Here is an 8,890-nt window from a genome sequence, read left to right as displayed (position 1 = left end):
AGAATAAAGTCAAAATGTTTCGAGAATAAAGTCGAAATGTTTTGAGAATTTAAATCGAAGAAATTAAAGTTATAATATTTTGAGAGTATAGCCTTTAATGCGCATGCAAATGGCTGAGCAGCCACGTCATCTTACTGGGATGAGGAAGGGTCAATTTTAAGGACTCGCGGAAACAGCTTAATATCAAGAATATGATATTTATTAACAGACTGAACAGGGACAACTTTTTATCTTAACGTCAGCTCACACACTCAATCGACATTCCGTTGGGGGGCGCTGTAGCTCTCTTATTTAACCCTTTTTTAATGCACTACAAATATATGTGGGATTATTAGCAGAAATCATACCATGTGTCATACTCGCGGGGACAGTATGCTTGGAAATAATATTTAATGTCTTCCATTCCATTCGTTATTTGTAACCAATAGCAATAAGCTTTGTGCTTTTGGTAGGCCTACTTTTAATATCTCAGCTTTCAAAAAAAGTCTCAGCTTTCAAAATCAGTTTTATAGCGAAACACAAATTATGTGTCTTATGTTACAATAATGTGTTTTCAAGCTCTTTAATGATCAGATCGCTGTATTTATGTGAACCAATTCATTAAATGATACTGTTTTCTTTGTGAAAATTCAAAATTTGTGAAAATTCCACCACCTACTCAGCAAAAACGTCTGTGGCGTCCAAACTTTTATTCCTCACATGCCGCTTAAACTGAAGCGAATACAGCGATCTGTCACGCCACATAAAGAGCATGAAAAAAACACATTATTGTAATATTGTTTGGATTTCGCTATAAAACCGACAGATTTTGAAAGCTGAGACTTTGGAATATATCCCGGTGCTCCCAATCCGGGCCATTTGCATGTGCAAAAGGCTAGAATATACTCTCAAAATATTATAACTTTAATCTTTTTTCTCGAAACTGTCACGGAGTGACTGAGACGTGCAGATCCAAGTGTGAAGCTTTATTAACCGACATGGTCAGAAACTGGCAAGGGTCAGACAATGGCAACAGGTATATAGAGGGCAAGACACAAGAATATTCCTAGGGCTTGCATGGGTCTACGATCGGCGAACAGAATCAACAGTTCGAGACTAGAGGGATAAATCCAGGTACAAGGCAAAGGTCCAGGCAGGGGCAAACAGTATCCGAGTAGGGCAAGACGAGAGGGGGAATCCGAGATACACAGGCAAAGATCAGGACATGACAAAACAGACAAGGCAAGACTTAATCAGTGCAATGGATGATGGGAACTGTAGTCCGGGTGAAGTGCAACAGTGGTGTGGTGCAAGAGTCCATAGTAGTGGAAGGGTGACCTCTGGTGGCAAGCAGACGGAAGTTCATGGACCGGATTCGTGATAGAAACATTTAGACTTTATTCTCGTAATTTCAACTTTATTCTCGAAATATTACGTCTTTAATCTCGTAATCTTAAATTTAAAATTTTTTTTTTAATGTGGCACTAAAACGCCGTCGTAGAAGTCAGTGTAGATTATTGCTCTTGAATTTTTAATAACGTCGATTAATATAATTAAAGAAATGTTTTTGTGTTTGGGGAAATGTCGCACCATATTTTTTGAGGCCACACAGACAAAGCAAGATAAGAACCGTTTATGAATTAGTTTATCGAGTAGGGCAAGACGAGAGGGGGAATCCGAGATACACAGGCAAAGATCAGGACATGACAAAACAGACAAGGCAAGACTAAGATAAGGCTATGAAAAACTAGACAGGCTCTGTAGAGTAGCTATCGCTATGAGAGTGATAAACGCCATACAATACTCGGCAGTGTGAAAGGGATCAGAGTGAGTGTTATATAGTGAATGTGTGATTGATGACAGCTGTGTGCAATCAGTGCTGTGTGCAATCAACTGTGTGTGTGTAATCAGTGCAATGGATGATGGGAACTGTAGTCCGGGTGAAGTGCAACAGTGGTGTGGTGCAAGAGTCCATAGTAGTGGAAGGGTGACGGAAGTTCATGGACCGGATTCGTGACAGAAACATTTAGACTTTATTCTCGTAATTTTGACTTTATTCTCGAAACATTACGTCTTTAATCTCGTAATCTTAGATTTTTTTTAATTTTTTTAACGTGGCACTAAAACGCCGTCGTAGAAGTCAGTGTAGATTATTGCTCTTGAATTTTTAATAATGTCGATTAATATAATTAAAGAAATGTTTTTGTGTTTGGGGAAATGTGACGCCATATTTTTTGAGGCCACACAGACAAAGCAAGATAAGAACCATTTATGAATTAGTTTACTGCTTTTTACACAATAGAAAATCAAGACTTCACATTGTTATTTTAATAGCATGAAAAACAAAATGTTTCTTCAAACTGGAATGTTCGCCATCACTAAAGATTGAAATGTGTACATCACTGACTTGAGTCTATCACGAGTTATGCATTTTTTGCAAAAACTCCCATAAAAATCTTCAACATAAGTGTCTTCACTGCAAAATGAATCTCATTCATAATATGCAGTTTGTTTAATGATGATAGAATTGGCAAAAGAGTGCAGACTTCACTTTCAGTGGTGACTAATCTAATCACTTCTGATTGGCCATTGCATTCATAAGCTCAAGAGAAACGTGTGTGATTGGTTAGAATGCTGATGCAACATGAGCACATCTAAATGCAATGCCACAATAGACACCTTTCTCACATTTCACATTTCACTTTAATCACAAGAGCCATAATAGAGTTAGTTTATTTGTACGGGAGTATTTTTTAAATTTTCTTCATTTTGGTGGCATTTCTCCTCAATATATCACCATGCTTTTTTATAACGACAGTGTGAAATGTCATTGGCACTCTGTAATGTAATCGTGTTGGTTACTATTTTTATTTCTCCCCATTTCGTCTTGGTTGCATCAGCAAATTGCAAGTTAATATTGATCATTTATTCGCATTTTTAATTAAAAAGCACAATAAGACCAGGAAAAATTTTAAAAAAGCTAAATTTGGACTTTAAAAGAGCAATTTAGTGAACTGAATGATATTAGCACGTACTGTACTTCCACTCTTTCATATAAAAGTAAGCAGGAGGTTTTTTTGCAGCTTGAATCATTAGCATAGTCCACGTTTCATATGGTGCGCTGATTGATTGAGGGTTTCAGGTTTTCTCGGAGAACACAGATAGTGCACACGACCGCTCTCCGACTTCTGTGCGTCCATGCCAAAAACATCATCTGATTATTGCCATGCGTCTGGACTCAGCGCATGAATCATATGGCTCTGTGAAAGCGCTTAGCATCAGTTCAGAGCCGTCAGTGGGAGATCCTCTCACAAAGCGTGTCTTTGTTACTGCTTCTTGCGCTCTAACACAACCCCAAATGCCCCACTGAGGCTCCCAGCTCCCCAGTGACTCGGGTACAAGCTGTGCTTTTTCAAAAACCAAATATATCCAGCCGTACATATATCCACTGTTGAAATGTATGGAGATATATATTCTTGTCGGTCTGGAATGGCACGTATCCAGAGTTAGCTAGAAGTTTGAGGTTTGTTAGGGTGCGTTTAACTGTGTGAGTGCACAGAAAATTGGTAATATGCAGCTAGATAAATGTAAAATTTATAATAGGATGCTACAGGTGTGAAGATAAATCATGTACTGTAATAATTCAAATTACATAACTTAATTGTTTTCCCACGTCCATAATGTTTTTACAGCTAAAGTGTGTAATTTTTGCAGCATTAAATGGAATTGTAATGGAAAAAACAGTGCATTGTAATTGTAATAATAATTTTTTTAACCAGTTTCAAAGCACTTCTGACTTTGAAATATGTTCTTTCTGTATATGTCAGTTGTGGTTAATGAGCTTAAAGTAAACCAGCATTTTCATCTCTTTTTTAACTCACTATTTGGGTGTACTCCATAAATTGAAAGCATTTATACATAAAATGTAATCTCAAAAGGCAAAATAAATTTGTATTTTTTGAGATGGACGCTGGTTGAAATTCATGCTTTCATGAAAACTCATGAAATGCATACTTTTTGATGCATTAAAATGGTCAAAAGTGACATAAAACACTTACATTGTTACTATATATATATATATATATATATATATATATGTGTGTGTGTGTGTGTGTGTGTGTGTCAAATCTATTTTTTTATTTTTTTTTATTAAATGCTGTTTTTAAACTTCATCAGGATTCTTTAATGCTGTTCATCAAATAATCCTGAGGACAACAATGCATCACAGTTTCTGTTGTCAATGTTTTCAACATTGATAATAAAAAAATATATATATGTGATATATGTGACCCTGGACCACAAAACCAGTCATATGGGTCAATTTTAAAAAAAAATTGAGATTCATACATCATCTGGAAGTTGAATAAATAAGCTTTCCATTGATGTATGGTTTGTTAGGATAGGATTTGGCCGAGATACAACTATTTGAAAATCTGGAATCTGAGGATGCTAAAAAATCTAAATATTGAGAAAATCGCATTTAAAGTTGTCCAAATGAAGTTCTTAGCAATGCATATTACTAATCAAAAATTACGTTTTGATATATTTACAGTAGGAAATATACAAAATATCTTCATGGAACATGATCTTTACTTAATATCCTAATGATTTTTGGCATAAAGGAAAAATCAATAATTTTGATCCATACAATGTATTGTTGGCTATTGCTACAAATACACCCGTGCTACTTAAGACTGTTTTGTGATCCAGGGTCACATATAAGAGACTTCTTTCAAAAAAAAATTTTTTTTTAATAAAATAAATCTTACCTTCCCGAAACTTTTGATCTTACTACTTACTGAATACTGTGTCTATAACATCAAACAGGATTTTGCTATATTATCACATGGCCTCATTATGCTGCATATTTATTCAGTGAATAGCCTACAGTTATGATCTATATTTTTTGGCAGTCTGATTAAGAAACAAATGTGAAATCGTGACTTCTGGCTCATCAATCACACTGGAACTGGAAGGTCAAGTTGAGTGCATTGCATCGTGGTATAAACTCATACAGTGTGCTTTGTAGCATACTGCACATTTAAAAAAAATATATAGGTCATCTAGGCATAGTTCATGCATAATGAAAATTTCTGGCTGATTGTGAAGTCATTTTGAAGCTCTCCTGACTGTTTTTGCTGTATCTGTCAGTTGGGTGTCAACAGTGTGGTCCAGATGCTCCATTTATTGTTTGTTTAATTTATTGCTTTTTACATAACAGAAAATCAAGACTTCATAGTGGTTGTTTTAATAGCATGAAAAACAAAGTGGTTATTCAGACTGGGAGTAAATTATACAGAAAGTGAGCAAAGAACGCTCTCCATCTCAAGCAGTCAGTGACTTCAGTCTATTGCGAGTTATGAGTTCTCGCAAAAACTCCCATTATAATCTTCAGCTTAAGTGTCTTCACTGCAGAATGAGTCTTTTGCATCAAATCTACAGTTGATTGTTTAAGATGAGAAAATTGCCAAAAAGTGGCAGAATTCAGTGTCAGCGGTGACTAATCTAATCACTTCTGATTGGCCATAAGCTCAACAGAAATGTGTATGATTGGTTATAATGCTCAATGCTGCAAAATTGTTTTACAAATTTAATTAAAATAAATTTGATGCAACATGAGCAGATCTAAATGTAATGCCACAATAGACACTTTTCTTTCAATTTAACGCCACCCCCATATTTAGATTTTTTTTTTATTTGGGTGGCACTTTTGCCCCAAACCTCCATTAATTTCTGTTAGCACCATGCTTTTTATGAAGGAAAGTGTGAAATGTCATTTGCACTTCTGTAATGTGATCTCGTTTGTTACTATTTTTATTTTCCCCCATTTCGCCTCGATTACATCAGCAAATTAATAAAGTTAATAATGATCATTTATTTGCATTTTTTAAATTAAACGTTTGTGAAATGCACATTAAGACCAGGACATATACATATATGTACTGTATATATATATTTTTTTATTATTATTTTTTTTTTTTATTGACTTTAAAAGAAAAAAAGTCAGGTTTTTTAGTGAACTGAATGATATTAGCACGTACTGTACTTCCACTCTTTCATATAAAAGTAAGCAGGAGGTTTTTTTGCAGCTTGAATCATTAGCATAGTCCACGTTTCATATGGTGCGCTGATTGATTGAGGGTTTCAGGTTTTCTCGGAGAACACAGATAGTGCACACGACCGCTCTCCGACTTCTGTGCGTCCATGCCAAAAACATCATCTGATTATTGCCATGCGTCTGGACTCAGCGCATGAATCATATGGCTCTGTGAAAGCGCTTAGCATCAGTTCAGAGCCGTCAGTGGGAGATCCTCTCACAAAGCGTGTCTTTGTTACTGCTTCTTGCGCTCTAACACAACCCCAAATGCCCCACTGAGGCTCCCAGCTCCCCAGTGACTCGGGTACAAGCTGTGCTTTTTCAAAAACCAAATATATCCAGCCGTACATATATCCACTGTTGAAATGTATGGAGATATATATTCTTGTCGGTCTGGAATGGCACGTATCCAGAGTTAGCTAGAAGTTTGAGGTTTGTTAGGGTGCGTTTAACTGTGTGAGTGCACAGAAAATTGGTAATATGCAGCTAGATAAATGTAAAATTTATAATAGGATGCTACAGGTGTGAAGATAAATCATGTACTGTAATAATTCAAATTACATAACTTAATTGTTTTCCCACGTCCATAATGTTTTTACAGCTAAAGTGTGTAATTTTTGCAGCATTAAATGGAATTGTAATGGAAAAAACAGTGCATTGTAATTGTAATAATAATTTTTTTAACCAGTTTCAAAGCACTTCTGACTTTGAAATATGTTCTTTCTGTATATGTCAGTTGTGGTTAATGAGCTTAAAGTAAACCAGCATTTTCATCTCTTTTTTAACTCACTATTTGGGTGTACTCCATAAATTGAAAGCATTTATACATAAAATGTAATCTCAAAAGGCAAAATAAATTTGTATTTTTTGAGATGGACGCTGGTTGAAATTCATGCTTTCATGAAAACTCATGAAATGCATACTTTTTGATGCATTAAAATGGTCAAAAGTGACATAAAACACTTACATTGTTACTATATATATATATATATATATATATATATATGTGTGTGTGTGTGTGTGTGTGTGTGTCAAATCTATTTTTTTATTTTTTTTTATTAAATGCTGTTTTTAAACTTCATCAGGATTCTTTAATGCTGTTCATCAAATAATCCTGAGGACAACAATGCATCACAGTTTCTGTTGTCAATGTTTTCAACATTGATAATAAAAAAATATATATATGTGATATATGTGACCCTGGACCACAAAACCAGTCATATGGGTCAATTTTAAAAAAAAATTGAGATTCATACATCATCTGGAAGTTGAATAAATAAGCTTTCCATTGATGTATGGTTTGTTAGGATAGGATTTGGCCGAGATACAACTATTTGAAAATCTGGAATCTGAGGATGCTAAAAAATCTAAATATTGAGAAAATCGCATTTAAAGTTGTCCAAATGAAGTTCTTAGCAATGCATATTACTAATCAAAAATTACGTTTTGATATATTTACAGTAGGAAATATACAAAATATCTTCATGGAACATGATCTTTACTTAATATCCTAATGATTTTTGGCATAAAGGAAAAATCAATAATTTTGATCCATACAATGTATTGTTGGCTATTGCTACAAATACACCCGTGCTACTTAAGACTGTTTTGTGATCCAGGGTCACATATAAGAGACTTCTTTCAAAAAAAAATTTTTTTTTAATAAAATAAATCTTACCTTCCCGAAACTTTTGATCTTACTACTTACTGAATACTGTGTCTATAACATCAAACAGGATTTTGCTATATTATCACATGGCCTCATTATGCTGCATATTTATTCAGTGAATAGCCTACAGTTATGATCTATATTTTTTGGCAGTCTGATTAAGAAACAAATGTGAAATCGTGACTTCTGGCTCATCAATCACACTGGAACTGGAAGGTCAAGTTGAGTGCATTGCATCGTGGTATAAACTCATACAGTGTGCTTTGTAGCATACTGCACATTTAAAAAAAATATATAGGTCATCTAGGCATAGTTCATGCATAATGAAAATTTCTGGCTGATTGTGAAGTCATTTTGAAGCTCTCCTGACTGTTTTTGCTGTATCTGTCAGTTGGGTGTCAACAGTGTGGTCCAGATGCTCCAGTTCCTGTGGGCGGGGCTTCAGAGAGAGGCGGGTCTCCTGTCAGCAGGTGGCGGCCTCGGGGAGCATGAGGGGTTTGTCCAGCTCAGCGTGTGAAGGATCTCGTCGGCCTGAAGACAGGGAAGAGTGCAGCTCACACGCGTGTGTGGAGTGGCTCACCGGCTCCTGGGGCAAGGTACGTTTACTGCCACATTTGCATTCATTTAAACCTCTTTAATGTGGAGCAATGATATAAAATAATGTATATAATTTGTGATATTCGTTTGATATCTGGCTATTTTTGAGATCAATAGCTTTGCCCGGTAGCCAATATAGCAGATATTCGAGATATTGATATTGATGGTAACCACTGAAAACCCATACTGGTCACCAATTATAATTATTTTATATTCTGTGGATTTACTGTTAAACCTTAACAAGGCCATGCAAAACTATGAGGTTGGTAAGATTTTTTAATGTTTAAAGTCTCTTCTACTCACCTTGGTTGCATGTATTTGATTAAAAATATTGTAAAAACAGTAATATTGTGAAATATTACACACACACACACATATATATATATATATATATATATATATATATATATATATATATATATATATATATATACACACATTTATATATAAAGAGCAGGTCATATGGGTTTTTGAAAAATATCTATTTTGCAGTTTATAATTTAGCTATCCTTAAATGAAAACAATCTGCAAAGTTGTTAATCAAAAAA

General features: G+C 34.9%; 1 protein-coding gene across 1 annotated transcript in view; it reads left to right on the top strand.

The window, feature by feature from the left end:
• Window positions 1-8,890, top strand: part of LOC107575138 (ADAMTS-like protein 1) — a 24,890-nt gene that overhangs the window by 11,395 nt on the left and 4,605 nt on the right. Inside the window, exon 7 of the mRNA XM_016261553.1 lies at window positions 8,137-8,341. Within this exon, the coding sequence (XP_016117039.1) occupies window positions 8,137-8,341 (205 nt within the window). The remainder of the gene's footprint in view (window positions 1-8,136; window positions 8,342-8,890) is intronic.

The sequence above is a fragment of the Sinocyclocheilus grahami genome, unplaced genomic scaffold (assembly GCF_001515645.1).
Source record: "Sinocyclocheilus grahami isolate Dianchi unplaced genomic scaffold, SAMN03320097.WGS_v1.1 scaffold2478.1, whole genome shotgun sequence".
NCBI lineage: Eukaryota > Metazoa > Chordata > Actinopteri > Cypriniformes > Cyprinidae > Sinocyclocheilus > Sinocyclocheilus grahami.
This window is presented reverse-complemented; position numbering and strand designations above follow the sequence as displayed.